The sequence below is a fragment of the Silurus aristotelis genome (assembly GCF_946808225.1).
Source record: "Silurus aristotelis genome assembly, chromosome: 10".
NCBI classification, from domain to species: domain Eukaryota; kingdom Metazoa; phylum Chordata; class Actinopteri; order Siluriformes; family Siluridae; genus Silurus; species Silurus aristotelis.
Window position 1 is genome coordinate 14,317,171 of NC_139583.1, and position 22,818 is coordinate 14,339,988.

Below are 22,818 nucleotides of genomic sequence, written 5' to 3' on the forward strand. Positions count from 1 at the left end.
TTCCCTCGATGGCAACCAGTTATCCTGTCCCTGCAGCTGAAAAACACCCCCACAGCATGATGCTGCCACCACCATGCTTCACCATGGCTAACTGCTGACTCCTAAAATTTAAGCATCATTGATGGTAACTTAAATTGTTCCATAGAAATCTTGGAATATATACAGTACTGTATGAAAGGTTTTAGCACGAGATTAACAAGATTAATGCTGTAAAGTACAAATGCTTTCAAAAATAGAAGTGTTTATAGTTATTTTATACATAAAGACCTCTTCTGGAAAGAGTTCTCTGAACAGTAGATGAGTATAACTGGGTCCCAATGGTTTCAATCAGTTCTTTGATGATAGCACTGCTGAACATCTGATGTGGAAGGGAAGAAAGCATAAAGTCCCCTTGGCTGACCACTGCACCTACAATCCACAGCCTTGCCCATTTCTTTGTGCTTCTTTGGAATAGCTTGAACAGTAGTCAGTCTTGTCATGGTGTATGACCTGTGACATGAAACTGCCTTCGACAACCGCACCTTAGTAGCAGTGTTTGGCTGTTTCTTACCCAGTTTTAAGCCTCCTACAAAGCTGTTTCTGTTTCAGTTAATGACTGCGTTCCAAACTTCATATAAAATAATTGATCATTACCACTTGCTATATATATATAAAACTGGTTAATAATACACCTGACTCTGATCCTACAAAATCCCTGTGTGCAAGAGTACAGAATGTACAAGTGTAAGAATGAAAATTGTCACATTTACTGATTATGATTTAATTTAGATTTTTTTCTGTTCACTGACTTTGGATTTTGTTAAATCATAAATTCAAATTGATATTTTTGAAAGTATTCTGGCTTAATAGCATTTCTTTACACCTGCCTAAAACTTTTGCACAGTACTCTATATATAAAATATTATTATATTGTTTATATAATAATAAATGCTTATATTTATAATAATTATATATTAACAGAAATAAGCAAAGGTAAAAGAGGAAAAGGTGTGTGAAGACAATGGTTTGGAGAAAGGATTTTTTTTTTTTAACAATAAAAAGCATTTCAGCACCATAGACAGCAGCTTGTATGTGCAATATTTGTTCCATACCAGAAACAAAAACAAACACACTTTATTGACTACTACATTCACACAGCAGTCTATATAAAGTTTATGTAAACATGAACAGATTTCAGCCAATCTATAAGTGCAACATTAAGCAGAAACCATATTAAAGAGGCACTGCAAATTGGGTATACAGAACAAAAGAGCTAGATTGACTGCGTTTTGAACTTAAAGCAAGCCATCATAATTTACCATTTACTACTTTAAACTGTGAGGGAAAAACTCAATCTTCATTTAGTTAGCAAATGAAATACTTAAAACAAAATCAAGTAAAGAAAAACACTGATGGCATACAAAACTACAAATATTTCTCAGATGTAGGGTTTGAAGTGCCTTGCTTGTGACAACAGTAGAAGTAATCCTGCTCCAAGCACAGCCACTGCGAGCTTCTTTATAAACCGTCTCCTCATAGTGGTGTGGGAATTTGGCAAAGGTGGATGGAAGGTGAAATCAGTGGGATCCATCTAAAGGAAAGAATAAGTCAAAAAGTCAAAAATTATAGTTAAAATTAGTCATTCACAATCACTGGTCTAATGTTTATCAAAATGCATTAATATGGTTTCAGAAATGTACTGAAAAAATCTTTAATGCTTGACTGATTTCAAATCAATGTAAAACTCGGTACATTTGGAACCTAACTAACAGCAAGTTGCGGATTATCTTAAAATTCTCGGAAATCCGTAGCGGGACCGAATGTTTAGGAACGTTAGAAGTAACATTTTAAACTGTGTTTTCACTAACAAATGTATTACTTTTTTTAAAACCCCATTATTGTATTAAAGTGACAATGTCTAGATTAATTCACTGAGGTACCATAGGGGCTGCATCCAAAATTTGCGGATTTCCGGAACTCGCCTTAGAACATAACCCCCGTGAGTTCCAGGGGACCACTGTTATGTATTTTGGTGACAGGTTTAGTGCAGACAGCTAGGTTTTATAACAGAAAGCTATCTTCTAAACATAAATACATAATAAAATGCTATCTGTTTATAAATACGCAGTATTTATCATTCCATTTTTGTGATCCTCTACATCACTGCCTTCGATGCACCAGACAATGCCATATCAGTTACTCGTGGACTAAAGACATACACAATATACACTTCACACTCATAAGATATTCTTCTGATATACTGATGAATGTTACTCATTCTTCCTTCACCCTCCAGTTGTGTAATGGAAACTAGCTAGTAGTTGGAAATTCGAAAAAGAAAAAAAAAAAAAGGGCAGGTGAGACATAATAAAAACACACATAACGTGTTGACAGAAATATTGTATGCTATGTGTCCATCTGTAGACCTTTTTTTGAAAAAACATCCAAGTATTTGTAGGTGCAATACTATCAGCTAAATTACGAATCAGAACATTTGTTTTAAATAGATAAAATGTGCTAGTAGTAGTCATGAAGATGCACAAGCCTAGAATATCTCTGAAGCTTAACAAAAAAGAGACAAAACTTTATTATTCCTATATATTATGTCAAAAATGCATTAGGGCTGCACGATTTTGAAAAAAATGTCATGTTGTGATTATTGTGGTCAATATCGCGATAGTGATATAATAAATGGTATCATGAATCAACTTGATTGGTTATTAAGAAAATTGCACACATTTGCATTATTGTAAACATTTTTTGTATCTCCAAGGCACAGCTGAATTGAATAAAACAATAAATAAAAACATACATTTTCACAAATATAAGATACATGGGGGATGGGTGTGTTTCCTGCGTTTCGCGTTGAAAAAAGATGAGCGTTACCGCGAGTGGGTTTGTGTGTCCCGGCGTGTGAACGAAGAAAAGGAAAGCGCCGGAGCAAAAGTGAATGAAAAGTAAAAGAACGCGCTGTCTATTGAACCATCGTTTGTCATCTCTTTCATCCAACCCGGAACCACTGAGATCTGTTACAGATTTATCACATTGTCATGTGATGTAGTAACTTTAATTTAACAAATCTTGCACAGTTGGCTTAAAGATCACTAACACTGAGCCAAACAGTGTCGGTCTGCTCGGCATCCATCTTCACCTGGTCTTCGCGCTGCCACCTGACCACACAAGCCACACGTGCACTGCCTAAACCAAGAATATCTGCTCTTTTTTTGTTTTGTTAGCGGCAAAAAATCTGCAAAATCTGTTTTCATAAAGTTTTCAGAAACTTATTCATTTCATAAAATCATAACATTTGCTGTTATATAAAATCGCATAAGCTGACGATTTTTATTATATATATATATATATATATATATATATATATATATATATATATATATATATATATATATATATATAAAAATACAAATCATTTCATGATTTTTCTACATTAATTCAGTTGTGCTTATTAGGGAAAACCTGTAGAAATGTTTGTCTCTCTCTCAGAGGAGCGTTATATGATAAGATAAACCACATTGGTTGGGTCTTCTCTCAGCACATGGCCTCCATTCACTGTCAGATTCCAGCCTGACACAGAGGGCATGCTGGCTGCCCTCTACGCTCCAGTTCTCTTCACAAGACTGCACTGCTTCTGAGTTATGAGCTGTGAAAATTTCTGCCATCACACTCTGTCCTGAGTGGATTCACGATGTAGACAGATTATACAAAGAAATGTGAAAATGCTGCTGACCTTGCCGAGGAGGTCCCTCAGACAGACCAATTCTTTCTGCAGGTCTCCGACCTGAGCCACAAGCTCTGTGCATATGGCATGAGTCTCCTTCTTCGGATCCCATGTCAGAACAAGCTGCCGAAACAAATTAATTTATTTTCTATTTTGAAGTGAGTCAACATAGAAAAGCACGAAGTAACATTTGTCTTATAATTTTGCTTTGGATTTGTAAAAGCTGTAAGAAAAGATTTACTTTTCTTTATTTTTTTGCAGAATAGATATGAACATTTTATTCAGTATGAATTCATGTGAAAACACATTCATTAAAAGAAAGCTCTTGTTAGCAATTAAAAGAGCACAACATAATAATTAAACAAGTTTTGATGAAAACCATTTAAGAAAGATCAGTCTGATTGATTTAGGAATGCATAAAAATACCAGAACCACATATTTACTGACAGACAAAAAAAATGCACCTGACCTGTTTTGGATGAATCTTCAGTACTAAAATTTGATGGCTACCTAAAGCTAAACCTCTAAATCAAGTTCCAGATAGTTTTTGTTCCCATGTTCTGCAATTATGCTTTAAAATGGGATTGGTAATTAGCCATTATATGGGAAGGGTTAGTGTTAAAGTAGTGTGCACATGCAAACCTGTGAGCTACTGCGTGGGAACCTGCTGATGACATCCTGCACCATCTCAGATAGGTAACAGCACTGCTGCCTCAGGCTGATCAGAAAGGTATGTAGCTCCTCAGTCCTGAAAAAATATGCACAAAAATGTTCAGTATGTAATATTAAGGATATTAGGAGGATTCTGAAATATTTGTCTAAATGTACAAAAATCATTACAACAATATTACGCACTAATCTTGCAATCTATGCAAATACTTTCTCAATGATGTGTAGCATCGTTTGGTGATAGAATTTTTGAAGCACATCTTCCATCACTTAGCATGTCAAACGCCTGTAATGGCTGGCAGACCAAGTAATGCTGATAACGCTATCTTAACAGCGGATCTCTCCAAGCAGCCGTTTTCTTCTCCTAACAGTCTGTCAGCCGGTGTGGTAAACACTGTCAGACTCTGGAGTTACTATCTCCACCAGAATGAAAAGATGGCTCAGAGTGTTGCTTTGTTAGTTTTTCTTTGACCAAATGAGTGATAGTTTTGTGCTGGGCAACTAAGTGGCTGGAAAGCGCCACTGTGCCAACATATGAGCTAGGCATTATCCAAAAACCCACCTTTAATCGCAATGTTTCTGAATTCATAGCATCAGGTAAATGTTTTTTAAACTTGCATCCAGGGAGTTTCTCCCTATTTATCACCATCTTTAGCTTTTCCAATTAATTGAGGAATTAAACATTCTAAATTACTACAGGGAAATGACATGTCCAATCATGTATTCTGCAAAATGACAAATTGTGTTCCTGCACTTCCCATTAGCCAGGAAATCAGGTCTCGCCATTGGATTTCTTCCTAACCCAACATGCCTTTAGTGTGTGTTTATAGACTACCTATCAGGAAAGGATTAAATGTGGAATTTACTGGATGACCCAATGCCCTCAGGGAAACCCCTTGGCTCTGAATAAAGAAAATCACAGATTGATTAGCCTTGTTAAGGTAAAACATGGCATATGGGCAAACTGCTCAGGACCATTCATCAAAACATGAGCATGGAGAAACCGCACTCACTCATTCCTCACTTCACAAATCATTATTAGAGCTCAAACCATTAAGACAGGTTTGTCTGGAAACCTCGTGGACACAGCAGGTCGTCCTACTTCAAACAATCAGAATCTTACTAGATGCGGTAAAGGTGGAGTTCAAGTTGGATGGCTGCAATTTCCTTTTTGTCTGAAGAAAGACAGTTAGTGTCTCAACATCGGATTAAATGCAGATATTAACATAATTCCCTAGTATAATTAATCAGTCAATTAATACAGTAAATCCTAGGCTCAAGTTAATGTCTGTATAGTAAAAATTAATTCTGCTTTTAGTAAAAAGTTGGGTGTAAAAACCATTAAAGGATTTCACTGCAATTTTAACAGGGATGTGCAGACTATTTATATCCAGTTCACACATTTAATGCAAACTCAAAAAAAAAATCCCTTAAAAAAATAAATAAAAATTTTATTGTTATATATATATATATATATATATATATATATATATATATATATATATATACACACATACACATACAGTGGTCCCCCGGTTATCGAACTTAATTCGTCACTTAAAACCATATGTTCAAAAACCGGACCTAATCATCCCATAAGAAATAATGGAAAACCAATTAATCCGTTCCCGAACTCCACCAATACCCAATAATAATTTTTTTTTCCCTGTTTTTAGCCGTATTAATACTATCAGGAATCCCCCTGCCACGCCCCCTTCAGTGGCTGTCATACCTCGGTGCTTCAGGGAATGCCCTGTTCCCCCGCCCACATTAAACTCATCGCAATCGGGCGATCGATTACTGTAATTGATTACTGTACGAAATGATTACTGTACTTACCGCTAAATATCACTAATATTGTTCACAAACAGAAGTTGCGATAGATGCATACTCAGCGATGGTTGAAGCGGAAGCAGTTTCTTCTCCTCGCGCTGGGTTGGGCAGTATGGGTGGCGTTCGATAACTGGGACTTTGTTCGTTCCCCGGACCCAAATTACGTTCGGAAAACCGTTCGCTAACCGGAATGTTCGATATCCGAGCTGTTCGATAACCGGGGGACCACTGTGTATATATATATATATATATATATATATATACACAGTACAGACCAAAAGTTTGGACACACCTTCTCATTCAAAGAGTTTTCTTTATTTTCATGACTATGAAAATTGTAGATTTACACTGAAGGCATCAAAACTATGAATTAACACATGTGGAATTATATATGGAATTATATACATAACAAAAAAGTGTGAAACAACTGAAAATATGTCATATTCTAGGTTCTTCAAAGTAGCCACCTTTTGCTTTGATTACTGCTTTGCACACTCTTGACATTCTCTTGATGAGCTTCAAGAGGTAGCCACCTGAAATGGTCTTCCAACAGTCTTGAAGGAGTTCCCAGAGATGCTTGGCACTTGTTGGCCCTTTTGCCTTCACTCTGCGGTCCAGCTCACCCCAAACCATCTCGATTGGGTTCAGGTCCGGTGACTGTGGAGGCCAGGTCATCTGGCGCAGCACCCCATCACTCTCCTTCTTGGTCAAATAGCCCTTACACAGCCTGGAGGTGTGTTTGGGGTCATTGTCCTGTTGAAAAATAAATGATGGTCCAACTAAACGCAAACCGGATGGAATAGCATGCCGCTGCAAGATGCTGTGGTAGCCATGCTGGTTCAGTATGCCTTCAATTTTAAATAAATCCCCAACAGTGTCACCAGCAAAGCACCCCCACACCATCACACCATGCTTCACGGTGGGAACCAGGCATGTAGAGTCCATCCGTTCACCTTTTCTGCGTCGCACAAAGACACGGTGGTTGGAACCAAAGATCTCAAATTTGGACTCATCAGAACAAAGCACAGATTTCCACTGGTCTAATGTCCATTCCTTGTGTTCTTTAGCCCAAACAAGTCTCTTCTGCTTGTTGCCTTTCTTTAGCAGTGGTTTCCTAGCAGATATTCTACCATGAAGGCCTGATTTACACAGTCTCCTCTTACAGTTGTTGTAGAGATGTGTCTGCTGCTAGAACTCGGTGTGCCATTGACCTGGTCTCTAATCTGAGCTGCTGTTAACCTGCGATTTCTGAGGCTGGTGACTCGGGTGAACTTATCCTCCGCAGCAGAGGTGACTCTTGGTCTTCCTTTCCTGGGGTGGTCCGCATGTGAGCCATTTTCTTTGTAGCGCTTGATGGTTTTTGTGACTGCACTTGGGGACACTTTCAAAGTTTTCCCAATTTTTCAGACTGACTGACCTTCATTTCTTAAAGTAATGATGACCACTCGTTTTTCTGTACTTAGCTGCTTTTTTCTTGCCATAATACAAATTCTAACAGTCTATTTAGTAGGACTATCAGCTGTGTATCCACCTGACTTCTGCACAACACAACTGATGGTCCCAACCCCATTTATAAGCCAAGAAATCACACTTATTAAACCTGACAGTGCACACCTGTGAAGTGAAAACCATTTCAGGTGACTACCTCTTGAAGCTCATCAAGAGAATGTCAGGAGTGTGCAAAGCAGTAATCAAAGCAAAAGACACAAAAAACAACTTTTTTGTTATGTATATAATTCTATATATAATTCCACATTGTGTTAATTCATAGTTTTGATGCCTTCAGTGTGAATCTACAATTTTCATAGTCATGAAAATAAAGAAAACTCTTTGAATGAGAAGGTGTGTCCAAACTTTTGGTCTGTACTGTATATATATATATATATATATATATATATATATATATATATATATATATATATATATATATATATATATATATATACACACACACACACACAGACATACATATATATATACACACATACATATATATACACACATACATATATATACACACATACATATATATATACACACATACACACACACACACACACACACACATATATACACACACACACACATATATACACACACACACACATATATACACACACACACACATATATACACACACACACACACATATATACACACACACACACATATATACACACACACACACATATATACACACACACACACATATATACACACACACACACATATATATACACACACACACACACGAGTTGGGATCTTACCCCTTGTCTATGTTGCCAAGCTGGTTTAAGGTGTCCAGATCCACTTGGTCAAGGTGAATTTCCTGAACTGCATTAAGGACCTTTTTTTGATCATCAGGATCTGTTACTCCAATCTACACAGTTAAGATAAGAATAGGAAAGGCCAGGACAGTCCTCACTCTTTCACATTGTGAAAAACAATAGCATAAGTGCCAAACAGAGTACAAATTATCAATTAACCATAGCTGCATAAAACTAGCACCTGTCAATTAGTCCCTTATTAAATCATATAAAGCGCACACAACACATTAAAATGATCACGCACTTAATACAGTATACATGAAATATATTAATCATGCGAGATAAATCAGATTGAAATACAGAGTAGAAAAAGGGGAATACAAAAGGACACACACACAGACACACACTCTATGGAAAAAAGTATACCTGACACTTCGAGCCATACGTGCTTCCCCAAACTGTTGGATATCTTTAAATGCGATAGCATTACATTTTTCCTTCACTTTTCTAAGACTTAAACCTGTTCCAGCATGATGATGTGGCTGAATGAGCACAAATCTCCACAACCACACTCCAAAATCTAGTGAAACATCTATTATTATTACTATAATAACAGCAAATGGGGACTAAATGTGAAACAGGATGTTAAAAAGCACATATCTTATGTACATATATATATATATATATATATATACACGAATCTTATGATCAGGTGTCCACAAACATTTCTCCACATAGTGTGCGTGTATATAAGCACTTTAAACTTTAAAAGAAGTTACGATTATACATGGTGCCTTAGTCACCCCTATTACTGCAACGCTCCATCAAGGAGCCCGCATAACAGCAGGTTATGCACATCTTTGCTCTGGATTTGTCCCAGAAACTTCCAAATCCACTGAGCCATTGCTTCTTAGGGCAGTTCATAACACGCATTATTATATGGGGATATTTTGGCAAGTAGATTTAAACAAGATTTAAGTGCTAACAATGAGCTACACTATATCGACAAAAGTTTGTGGACACATGACCATAAGATTCAATATACATTTTGCTATGTGATTTATTTATTTATTTATGCTCTCAAGATCTTCAACTCCCATCCATAAAAACTAGATCTTTAAGGAACTGGCTTTGTGCTCATGGTGGAACGGATTTGGGTCTCCTAGTTTAAGTGAAGGGAAAATGTAACCAAATTCTACCACATCCAAAAACATATTATTCAGTTGTGTCCAACTTTGTTTCCACAGTTTAGTGAAAAGGCTGGAGAAGTGAGGTGTCCCAATACTTTTGTCCACATACTGTGTTAATCTGTTCAACTATTCATTTATTCATTCTTTCTTATTAACTAAAAAATTACCCTTTCTAAGTCTTCTTTTTCCATGGTCAATAAGTGGCTCCAGGTGATGTCATTTTCCTGATCAACATGTACAGAAATGAGAATTGCTTTTAGAACAAACTCCATGCCACCACAAAACATTTACTGCTGATCAACTGCATTTGTTCATGTATCTACACTTGCCTGTATCAAGTGTGATAGTATAAAAATTCTGACCTGTTTAGGTTTACCTGGATTAATCTGTAAACCAGTCTGTATAATATGAAAGTTTACTCACCATCATAATGTCAGAGAGGTACTCCAGATTCAGCCCATGCAGCAGTAGCTCAATATCACTCAGTTTATCAGAACTGCAAGCAAACAAATGTTTATGCATACATATGACTTTATTAAAGAGTGTCAGTATTCCTCATCACCACAAGAGGGCATGCTAGCCACAGGCTGTAAAATTAGGTTGTATTGTACCTTTCCTTTGAAGAAGATAGAGGTTCAGGGTTTTGGTTGAGAAATTTAAACACTGTTTCAGATTTGGAGGGCAATGCACCATTAACACTGGAGTCACTCGAAGAGTTGAGATATCGACAGATCTGTTGAGACATTGGCTAAAAAATTCAACTGAACCACTTTCAAAATTCAGAACAGTAACAATAACGCTTGTAACGAAATATTTTACACGGTCAGAGTCATACAGTTTTGCAACCAAACTTGGACTGTGTTCCACAGAGAAAATTCATGCATTGTAGGAAATTGAATGAATTCATTTTGCTACAGTGGTACAATCAAAACCATTATATCTACTGACTTCTTATTAGTCAGTCTGACTGGTTACTAGAATTAAAGCTTAATCCAAACCTCGAACTACAAAAACGAGAAGGTCTATTCAAATTGTATTTAATTCGGTCTTAGCCAAAATGTGCACTGCGCATGAAACAGTCAGATACATAAATTTGAATTATATATTTACTTCAATGTAATCAAAATGTACTGAGTCCACAAGATGTACTGAATTAGTCCCTGTTGGCAGACCTTTTTGAAAATAAAAAATTGGCAGTATGTATATTCCAACACAACACAAGGGAGAATATTCCCAAATAACTCTACACCAGCATATCTAGGATCATTCATTAATCCTGAATCATCTAGTCAATTTTCTGGTTTGTCTTTTAGTAGGTACTGGCTGATATACTGGCTGAAATAAATTCCTTATATGCAAAACCAAACATGTCTGATAAGGTCTTTTAAGTCTGAGGTCACAGGTCACATACCTGCAGGTGTTTGAATGATTCGGCCAGGTCAGCTGCTGTTTTTCCTGCTTTGTTTTTAATAGACTTGTCAGCGCCGAGCTGTAGTAGTTTAAGAACTGCAGCTTCATGCCCGTACCGCACAGCTAACATGAGTGCCTAATTTTACCAGAGAGTCTCATTTATTATTCGTGCAAAAACACCACAAGCCTTATATTTCTAAACAAGAGTTCTTGTCAAGTGTGACAACGCTTTAGACCTGCTGCAGACATGAGGCATATTGTGTTTAATCACGGCGTATACGAATGACTGAACTGCTAGACCAACTTTAAACATTTAATTTATTTAGGAAACAAGATATCAAAATGTAGTTAGGAACCACGACTGATGTGTGAAGAGTACCGTGTGGCCATTTTCATCCTGGAGGTTCAGCTCTGCTCCATGGGACACCAGTTGATTGATAACCTGAGAGTAACCGTCCCTGGCGGCCAACATGAGGCACGTCAAGTGACACCTGCACAAAAGAAAGACTGCCGCAGGTCAAAATTCCTGAGCTTACCATTTTGCTGGGTTTCACAGTAGAAAGTCAGTTCATGGGTTAAGTCCAAGTCCAACCAGCTACAATTTAACAAAGTTAAACTATAATCTAGTGACTAATAAATTGACCTGTGAGAAAAAAAAAGGTTAACAGGGAGAGAATGATTAGAATAATTGTGGTAAAATATTCAACACGCTCTGACACAAATGCCAATGATCCAGGTTTTATTGTACTGTATTTCAGTGCTACAGCGACATTTAGAGCGAAGTGAGAAAAACATTTAACCCAATAATTGCAGATGTGCAAAAGCAAGCACTATGAGCTCATCTTGCTTCACCTCACGTTCCATCTTGGGGAACATATATTAACATGTGCTGTGTGAATGTGATTCATATTTATGGAACTGCAACAGAAAGCAGAAGCGCGTGTCAAACATTACACAGCCTTGTAAACCTTGAGTGTGGTTCTAGCATGAGTCTATGGGAAAATCCTTAAGCCATTTATCACAATATCTGACATTTCCCAGAGAACAGGCATCCGAACTTCTGCTTTACAACGTCATGTACAGGTGAAGGAGGGCACATTTATTCCTCAATGTGACATTATCTACGCAACTGTTCTGGTGACAAACAATGTTCCCAGGCTAGCAGTAATCAGGAAGTTTGCTGAATCAATTCGGGAAGTTTGCTAGATCCGATCAAAAGCGTTACTGCCAAGGTGCTCCTTAAATTGGTTAATAGTAAAGGTAGAGTTATTGGCGAATGTAAAAGACGTTTGATTTTTAAACAGCCTATTAAAACCGAGTGAAAAAATGTAATAAGGACAAACGGACCAGTTTGACAATTGTTTTTGAGTTAATTCAGGTACTTATTAATTAGTGAAAGAAAGTCTGTCTGTTTGCTAATATTTGTTCAGTGATTGTTACTGAAGCAACAGCACCAAATCGTTAAGAATGACAAGTATAACAACGTCTTATCATAGTTATCCATTATCATGCCTATTTGTGCAATGCATTGTTGCAATAACTTTGTTCCTATACACAGCCACAACTTATGTCCGATGATAACTGCAATTATTACAATTAAATTGTTCAAAACGTCCTAAAATCATCTATTATTTCACACAATACCCCCAAGCCTTTTGAATGAATTTCATTCTAGAACAAATTCAATGGACCTAATTAGAAATGTTGCAGTCCATCAATGGCTAAAATTGACTTTTATGGGGATTTTGCACTGTTTAAACAATTGTGATTGAAAACCTCATTCTAGATTGTCATCAATATTCCAAAATGTTTGCGAAACTAATGTATGAGAGCAACTCTAAGTCTTTGTTCCCCACATCTACTAACTCATGTGTGCCCACCATTTATGAAAGAGAAAATCCTACAGGAAATGTTTCAGACATGCATGTCAATAATAGGTTGACCATGTATATATGGTTTACTGAACCCGTTATTGGCATGCAGCTGTCAAATGCCAGTCAAGTGCAGTCTTCAAAAGACAGAGAAGAAGGGCAGTGCTTCACAAGCGTCATTGCATAGCCACTTCCCTCTGCAACTTGTTACAACTTTTCAAATATTTTGTCTGGACAGGACACAACCACTTTTATACCAGTCAACACAGCAAAGTCCTTGTTGATGCTGGGTCATGTGCACAGCTAAGGCTGCAGATGATGTGCAGCTGGGGTCTGGCGGAAGGGCTACTTAGTTCCTGTGGCTGTAGTACAAATGCAGAATCATCATACCCGATTCATACAATACGCATCAAACATTCTTTCCATCCAAAAGTTTCCGACAAGTCAGCAAAAAGAAAGTGCAATTCACTGTGAGGTTTCATTGCATATTGAGAGCACTTTATGATAGCCACAAGTGAGTTATGACAAAAGCTGGACTGAATGGCTTTTCAATACAGCACACTATTTGAACATGCCGGATAGACATTTTAACACACATTTTAACGGTGTGTCTACAGTGTGATATTTACATTTCAAACCAATTGCACAGTTCAAGCTAAAATAGCCCCTCGAAAAGCCCAATGATAACCAAGGATCAGACTGCATGTGGCATCACTCCAAACTGTCGATTCAAGTGTTTGGCGGGAAATTCTGCTACGTTCATCATTCATGACCCTGCTCCACTCTCCATTATGAGGTCAACCCTTTTTTATTAGCAGTGCTGAGCAGGCGCATTTGCTCAATAATTGTTCAAAGCTGAATGCACAATACAAGATTGTAGCCCTGATTTTAACCAGTTATAGCCATAGAATTTGGGGGATTGGCAATACATTTCTTCACTCGTTTTCCTTACTGCCCAAATATAACCGCCACAGTTTTCCGTTATTTAAAATCCTTTGACTTCGGTCCTTTCTTTACCTGCTGATTTAACCTTCAACCTCCTTCAAACAAGGATTAATCTCAATGGTATTCTTAGTGCCTGACCTAGTGAACTAGTAAAAGGAGGCTAAATGACCTGGATAAGGTAAATCTTCCAAATTCTCTAGTTGGTTAAATATAGAATGTAAATGAATTGAGAATAATGTTGGGAAATGTTTGAGAATGAAGGAAACCATCACGCTTGTTTGAGCTTACATTTTTAATTCTAGACAACCCAATGCCATATACAAGGCAATTTTAGCTAGCTAGAAGCATTTACTAATACAAAACTATTCCTGCATTCCTTAAAAACATTGAATGTAAATGACTATAAAATAGTTAGTAACCAGATGAACAAGATTAAATAACTTAAAATAGAATACAATAAATAAGTAACAAGAATAAATAAGATGACTGGCAAACCCACTTGTTTGTTGTGTTTAAAAGGTTTCTATGAAAATCATAAATTTAAAAAAACATAATTTAGATTTAATTTAAATTGGTCTAATGACACCTATAGCAAAAATGTTTCGGAAATCATGATTTCCTCATGGGAAAAAATCGGACGTTCGACATTAGATGCCCATCAGATATAAAACCATGCCCAGATACACACACACACACTTTACCTGTTGTGGACATTTGGGTCAGCGTTGCGCCCCAGCAGTAAAGCCACACACTTGCTGATGTTTTCTTCAGTGACGGAATTTGCAGTGCAAGCTGCCATTAGCACAGTATAATGATCTGAGTAAAGCAAAAAAAAATACATTAATTAATAAATTAATAATAAAAAAAAAGACAGAAAGGGAAGAAAAGCATGAGATTACAGTCTACAAACAGCAGCAGTAACAGAGTACTTAAAGTACTTTTGATAGAACATTTGCGAAAATACTTAAAATGTTTTGCAATAAAAATTAATGACATCTTGAGGCAACAGCAACTGTGTAATTCCATAAACAATTACTAACATGATTGAATTAAGTGTGAAATCCACTTAAAAGCACTTTTCCAAAGGCCCGATTATGTACACAATTGTTTGCGAATGCTCTGATTGGAGGCAGATTTAGGCTACATGAGCAAGTCTGGTTGAACGTAGGATGCAGACTCAGAATGGTTGTGTCTTCACTGAAGCAGGAAAATAAATAAAGTGCCGGTGTTGGGCCAGCGCAATGACGCCAACATCACGCTCTGTGTACCAGCATTATCCATCACTGTTGCATTCTTCTTTCTTTGAGCAGAACACAAGCTACGAAGCAGCGGCTGGTTTCACATTTAATTATTTCCCTCCAAGCTCCCAAACACACAGACATTTATATACACACAGAGCCTGGACATGGCGGAAATGTCTAAATTACTTCACTCATTCTTCCCACCAGCATGTAAACTGAACACACACCAGCAGATTAACGGGATGTTTTCAATAATCATGTTTTTGCGTCACAACTATTAAGTCAGATAAAAAAGTCCTGGGCTAAAATTAAAAGAGCTTATATTTACATAAACACAGAGAGCAAGCTTTCTGTCCACCTAAACGAGCCATTCAAATCTCAAAAGCATTACAAGTAGTTATAAACAATTTAAAAGTACAATGCATCATTCACAGACCTTAAAAATAAAACATTTTAATCAACAGCAAATTGCTGTGTGCTGTAGCATAAGCAGAATAACTCACTCCAGACTGGACTGTAATAGAAAAATAATCCACTCTAGCATAGACTACTATTGTATAGTCTGTTGTATGTTATTTCATATGTAATGCTGTGAGGATTTGTTCTCATTCAGCCTCAGGAGAAGTAATGCCGGAAGTAAAGGCCTGGGGCATAGCTAGTGTTCCAACTAATCCCAAAGATGTTCACTGGAGTTAAAACCAGGGTTGTGTGCCACTTAAATTCTTCAACACCAACCTTGGCAAACCATTACTGTTCTTGATTTATGCCCGGGGCGGTTGTTATATCGGAACAGGTCTATGCACCTTTGTTAAAAAGAAGAAAATTTTAATGCTACAGTATTTAAAGACATCCAATTTAATAATCTTGTGGCAACATGAAGGCCAGCTGTCATAAACCTTTGGCTTTATATTGTACAGTATATGGGCAATATGATTCATGTATCAATGGAAAGATAGTCTCAACTTCTAAGTCACTTTGTCCTACCTTGGTACAGGATTCTGTGGCTTATTTCTAACCTCTGACTGACACTGTAAACATAATTTGATTCCAGGTTTTAGACCTTTTTCGCCTGGCAGCGTCAAATACAGCCTTCCTATGAGCTCGATGAGAAGTAGTGCCACTGACACTGGCCAAATATATAAACATGAGCATAGCATTTTAAGATTATTCATTTAGAAGCAACCAAACAGATTTACTTGTTCAAAAATTTTTTTTACATAATTGCTGTTGTTAAAAACCGGCGACCAGATTACTACAATATTAAAGATTCATCAGTCCTTTGTTCTGAACTTTATGTACTAAATGTTTTAGAAAATTCTGTTCATGGTGCAACCACCTCTGCTTAAGCTGATATAAAAATTACACATATAGTAACTTGAGTGTGTGGTTTAAGCCACATTCACAGTGAAATAAAAACAGGACGTTGACAGCAGGGTTGCTCATGACCCTGTTCAAAATTGGTTTTAAAATCTATCTACGCTGCGACCACAGCAGTATTATCACACCAATGTTAACGAACACACTGCCAACTGACAGACTTTGAGAAAGAAAGAAAGAAAGAAAGAAAGAAAGAAAGAAAGAAAGAAAGAAAGAAAGAAAGAAAGAAAGAAAGAAAGAAAAAAAAAAAAAAAAGAAAAGATATCTGAGAAAGTGAAAATATCCTGAGGATCACAAATTTATCTTGGATTTTCTATAAGCAGATAACAAGAAACCAAATATAAGATTATAAACTTTGTTAACTTTGTGGACGGGTGCCAACGGAGCTGCCTCCAGATAAATGCGGGGAAAACCAAAGAACTGTGGTGGATTTCTGTAGGCACAAGCAAACTTCATTATCACCAGTGAACATTCAGGGAAAGGACATTGTGGGAGTGGACTCTTACAAATACCTGGGTGTTCATCTGAACAGCAAACTGAACTGGACAGATAATACTGAGGCAATTTATAAGAAAGGACAGAGCAGACTCTTTCTGCTGAGGAGACTAAGGTCTTTTGGAGTGCAGGGCGAACTAGTGAAGACCAGCCATCTTATATGGTGTGGTCTGCTGGTGCAGCAGCATCTCTACTGCATACAGGAAAAGACTAGACAAGCTGATCAGGAAGGCCAGCTCAGTCCTGGGGATTCCCCTGGACACTGTACAGGAGGTGGGAGAAAAGAGGGTGGTAACTGTCATCATTGCTGGAGAACGACCCTCACCCCCTGTATGAAACAGTTTCATCTCTGAGCAGCTTCCTTAGTGACAGACTGTTATACCCTAAGTGTCTGAAGGAGCGATTCAGACAGTCTTTTCTCCCTGCTGCTATTAGACTTTACAGTCAGAGCTGCTCCCAGTAAACCAGTCACCAAAATATACACTGTTCTTGTGTTTAACTGTGCAATAATAACAAAGCTTTTTTATGCAATAACAATAATTTAAAATCGGCAATATTACCTATGTGAAATATGTTTGATAGCGTAACTACTTATTGGTGGTCTCTTTTTCTTCTTCTGTATTTACACATTGTGTTGTATATACTGTATTATGGTTCTACTTTTCTTGGATGTTGTAACAGAAATTTCCCCACTGTGGGACGAATAAAGGTACTGTATATCTTATCTTATTTTATCTTATCTTAAAAAACCCTATTCCTAGACAATTTACTAAATTCTATTATTTTTGTTTTGTTTAATGGGCAATTGATTTTACATTTTTATAAATATTTAAAAATAGATAAATAGATTACAAAAAGTAAATACAATTTAAAAAATGTCTAGAATATAAAAATGTCTCATATTTGGTTTGCTGTAATCTTGTAATAGGAAATTCAGATAAATGTGACTATATTCAAGCTATATTTATTTTCTAAGGTGATATTTTCTTGCTTTAACATGCCTGCTACCTGATCTTTTACACAAACACAGCAATTCTTTTAGAGATGTAGAAACAGAGGTCAAATGTGTTTTGGGGGTTATGATTTAGTCACTGCATCAGTGATTTAGAGCAAATGCTCTCAAGAGTTTGGCCTGAAGCACAACAAAATAATGATCACAAAACAAACAAATGAACTCACCTCATAGCCCATGCCAAAATCACCATTACAAAAGAGATTCCACTATCTCTAAATCAGCTCTAAATCCATTCTTGTAACATTTCACCATTGAAATGATTGCTGAAACACATAAATAAATTAAATATAACGATAGTGCATCTGTATTGTAGCTGTATGTTCAGGCCAGTCACACCTGTGTTTGCACATAGACACACCTGTGTATGCACAAAGACACACATTGGCACATCATATTTCCCTACACTTCTGAATTCAATTTGTGTTAGCAGCATGAGTTGTGTCATCAATAAAAATAAATGATCTCATTCCAGCAGCTAAGCAAGCCCAAACCACAAAGCTGTTTATGAACAATACATTTGTATGTGTTGGATTATGAGCAGATCCTTTCTTTCTTCACATTTCCATCACCTTGGTTGAGGTTAATCTTGCTTCCAGAACTTCCAGAACTTTTGTGACTAATCACTTTATTTCTTGCAAATTCCAATCTGGCTGTCTCATTCTAACTGCTGATGAGGATTGCATAATGTCTTGTGACCTCTCTATTTCTACTCCTAAAGTCTTCTTTAAACAGTGGATACTTTTATCCCTGCCCTGTGGAAGTGGTTTACGATGTCTCTTTGGGGGGAATTCCTTAACAGCTCTTATAATGTTTATCATCAACTGCTGAGGTTTTTTGTGGCCAACCTATTCCATGTGTGATTGTCAGTACAGCATTTGGTTCTTTCAGTTCTAAAGTTTGATTTCCCCTCTTTTCTAAGCATCAAAATGGCTTGCTTTTCTCCCATCGACACGTTTCTGATTTCTCTGTTCCTTTATCTTTTAACCCTAACCCTAACCCTAACCCTACAACATATGCAGTCTTCACAGGCAAACCAAGGACTCAGACCAGGACTAGGCATTCAGAGCTATTACACGGTTTAAACAGAGCACATCTGGGCAAAAACACCTGTCTGGGAAACGCAGATTGTTAAAATGAGAGATGCCTGTTTTCTTTCAACAATATTTTGTGGAATTTGAATAGCATTTGAGCTGTCCATCAAGTCACCATCCGAGTTACTACTTATGGCAAAACAACGAGCAAAAATAGTTAATAGTATTGAGAAAGTGCAGACACCAACCCAGTTTATGTGGAACAGCTGTTTGGTGGTACATTTTATTCATACAATTATTCAATCAGCCAATCATGTGGCAGTAGTGCAAGGCATGAAATAATACAGATACAAGTTGAGAGCATCAATGTTTTTTTAAAGCCAGTACAACTACTTTTCTTTGACATCTCTCATCAGCATTGTGTTTCAAACCACAGACCTTCTGCTCACTGGATGTTTGTTTGTGCACCATTCTGTGTTAACTCTATAGACTGTTATGCATGAAAATCCCAAATGTTCAGCAGTTTCTGAAACACTTAAACAATCCTACCTGGAATTTAAAAAAAAAAAGTCATGGTCAAAGTCACTAACATTTTCACCCTTCTAATGTTAGACGGACACATTAACTAAAGTTAATGACCGATACCTGCATGATTTTATGCATCACACCACTGGCACATGACAGGCTGATTAAAAAATAGAAGTAGAGGCATTGCTAATAACGCGGTCGGTGAATGTAAAGTTCTATAATACTATGCTTTTTTTTTTTTTTTTTTAGTCTTAGATGTATTTAATAGTGAATAAAGGATTGTGTGTGTGTTTTTTTTTTTTTTTGCTATCGTATACATTAGTGTAACTTGCATTGGTGTGCCATGCATTTCACACCAAGGCCTTCAGTGGTGTCCTATCTGAACCAATCCACCTCAATACCATTTTGATGCCATGGCTATAGAAACCAATTTCGTACAGAAAAGCAGTACAACAGAGCGCTGCACCACAGAGAGGTATCACATGCAGCGAAAAACGAATGCCATTACTAAAGCAGAAAATCCAGTGAACACAATTCAACAAGTCTCTGTTCACTGCAGCCACAGGTGCTTCCTTTTTGGCTGACTTTTTCTCACGATATCCAACTTTTCTTGAAAAGTCCATATTGTAAATGTCCTTGCAAAGTATATCTGCAACAACTCATTTTCTTCCCGGTCGGCCATTGAGAAATAAAAAACTATTAAATCCATATGAATATTTTTGAGCTTGTGCAGTTTGCCACAGATGCGGGTTGCGAGTCTTGACTAGTGCGATCTCCAACCATCCAATCAAAGTAAGTGACATGCCGCCGTGACTGGACTCCCTGATAGGTGGCCTTGGAGTGACCAAATTGCAGTCTGATTGGTTAAGGCAACAGCTTCAAACAACATGGATTAGAACCTACCAAAATCCTGCGCTGTTCATTTCTGCTGGCCTTGCAGCAATATGTGAGGGGACAGCTGAAATCGGATTGGATAAATGCAAGACAGCCTATACAATTGTATACTTCCAAGTTTTTGTGGAAACAGTTTACCAAGATACTGTAAGCTCACTGCCTTCTGCTCCCTTAAACATGGCTTGTATTGTTTAATTTCATTGCAAATTAAAAAAAATCATTATGGGAAGAATCTAAAATGTATTGTTAATAAAAAATAAATAACATTTTTTAAATATTTTTATGTTCATGTACCTGATCAACAATAAGAATAATAGCATCTAGATTGGATTTTACATTACACGGACCACTGGAAAATAGACAATAAGAAAAGAATGTCTCTAGGTCTGTATTTTCTTTTCCCTGAAGAAACAGTGCTACAGACACCTACCGACTGTGCACAGGATCAATATAAATACAGAACCAATCAAGAAATTAATAGCAGAATGTCTAAAAGTCACAAATATACAATATATGGATGAAAGTATTGAGACACCCGACCATTACACCAAAAGAGACTGTAATGTCTTATAAATACATAAACATAAAAATGTAGCTTCCAATCTTTTGGTAAGGTTTTTCCACAAAATTTTTAAGTGTTTCTGTGGGCATTTTTGCCAATTCATCCAACAAAGCATTTGCAGGGTCAGAGACAAAAGTTGGACAAGAAAATCTGTTCCAGTTTATCCCAAAAATGTTTCATGGGGTTCAAATCAGGGCACCAGCTTTCAACTGCTCAAGAGTACATGTGCTTTACACCACTCCATCCAATGCTTGACACTGTACTTGTGATGCGAGGCTTGTTAGTATTTGTTTCCACGTTCCAATAATACCATTTATAGTTGAACGTGGAATATCAAGCAGGGATGAAATTTCATGAACTGACTTATTGCAAACTATAGCACCCTTGAGAACTTTTCTTTTTTTTTTTTTTACACAAATATGTGTAAATGCTGACTGCAAGACCAGGTGCTGGAATTTATACACATGTGGCAATGCATACAACTGAAATACTTGAATTCAATAATTAGGTGTTGTCTCAATGACTTTTTTATAGTGTATATATTTTTAGGTGGAGTTTTTCTTAAAGGCCATGATCATCACTTGTGAAATCTGAATATGAATAGAATAGACACAATGGTTCCAAAAATGGTCCAAATAGGTGTCATGAAGTATTATTTGGACTTTAGATCGCCTTTGACCAGATTTTTACGACTTCTAATCTTACTCTTTACCTCTGCTGAAGTTGGCATTGGCTCCACGGTTCAGCAGCAGCTCGGCCAGCTCACAGTGTCCAACATGCACAGCACACATCAGAGGAGTCCACGCAAAGCCCAAAGATGTCTCCACGTCCATTCCTAAAAACAAAACTAAAAACATCTGACACCATCCTGAAACCTAAAAATGCAACATACATTACATTCTGTAAAAAAAAAAAACACAATATTTTCCTTCTCTCTTTGTTATTTTTTTTTATTATTAATTAATACATTTTTTTTAAATAAAAGTTACACACCACTGTCCAGTAACTGCCGCACGAGATCGACGTCACCTGCTGTAATGGCCCTTTTCATAACTGACACATTGTCCTTAGGATCTAAAGTCGCCTTAGACACCTGCAAACAGAACTAATATCACATAACTATTACACGATCTAAAAACAAGACTTTCACATAAAAGCGAGTTTCAACGGAAGCTATCAGAAGACAGAAAAGTGAAGAAAAAAAACACAAAACAAGCTAACGCTAGTTATTATGCTAACGCTATATATTACTGTACCTCAGGGTCTAGTGTCTTGGTACTACTGGCATATCCAACATTCCACTCGTCACTACTTTCATCACTTTCATCGCCAGCAGGAAAGGCATAGTCAATGTTATCCAGCATGTTTATCCGTGTGCCGAAACTGTTTACAATCGCCAACACACAAACACACACACCGGCTTGCGTTACAGATTCGCTAACATGCCTGCTCGCGCGCGCGCGCACACACACAGCAATGGAGGTAACACGCTTCTTACCAATCAACGCAGGCGTTTTTATTTTTGCTAGTTATTTACTATCAATACAAATAATTAGCGTTCAAAATTATGCTTTAAACTTACATTCTTTACATGCACATTGGTTTTTTGGGGATTCCCAGTATCTAGCTCTGTGTAGCGCCCCCATGCGGCCCATGTAGCCTGAACATGAACTACGTTCTAATTCCGCCATAAACTTCACACAGTCAACCCACACGTGTTCTACAACTATTCTGAAAGCTTTATTAAACTTTCACTTTTAATCCGTCATGCTTTT

The 22,818-nt window shown here is 37.1% G+C and overlaps 1 protein-coding gene across 4 annotated transcripts; it reads right to left on the reverse strand.

Moving 5' to 3' along the window:
- Positions 1-1,094: 1,094 nt before the first annotated feature.
- Positions 1,095-22,687, reverse strand: asz1 (ankyrin repeat, SAM and basic leucine zipper domain containing 1). 4 transcript variants are annotated; one of them, XM_083551641.1, is made up of 14 exons: positions 22,626-22,687; positions 22,300-22,426; positions 22,037-22,148; positions 21,756-21,878; positions 14,602-14,716; positions 11,464-11,575; positions 11,086-11,220; positions 10,286-10,407; positions 10,098-10,170; positions 9,842-9,898; positions 8,485-8,597; positions 4,358-4,463; positions 3,725-3,838; positions 1,095-1,570 (listed from the first exon to the last, which is right to left on the reverse strand). In XM_083551641.1, exons 2-14 carry the CDS (start codon positions 22,405-22,407, stop codon positions 1,418-1,420), a joined length of 1,443 nt encoding a protein of 480 aa, XP_083407767.1. In that variant the 5' UTR covers positions 22,408-22,426; positions 22,626-22,687; the 3' UTR covers positions 1,095-1,417. The 4 variants fall into 4 exon arrangements, with proteins under 4 accessions (XP_083407767.1, XP_083407768.1, XP_083407766.1 ...); XM_083551642.1 differs by having other exon boundaries at positions 22,037-22,136; positions 22,542-22,666; XM_083551640.1 differs by having other exon boundaries at positions 22,542-22,661.
- Positions 22,688-22,818: the final 131 nt, after the last annotated feature.

Bases quoted from the DNA above. Each gene is read 5' to 3' on its own strand.
- asz1 (XM_083551641.1), bottom strand. From the start codon at position 22,407: ATGCTGGATAACATTGACTATGCCTTTCCTGCTGGCGATGAAAGTGAT. The intron at 4,464-8,484 runs GTAAGATCCCAA...ATATTTTTTCAG, and splicing joins CTTGGCAACATAGACAAGGG to GACTGAGGAGCTACATACCT. The intron at 1,571-3,724 runs GTCAGCAGCATT...TCTTTCCTTTAG, and splicing joins TGAGGGACCTCCTCGGCAAG to ATGGATCCCACTGATTTCAC.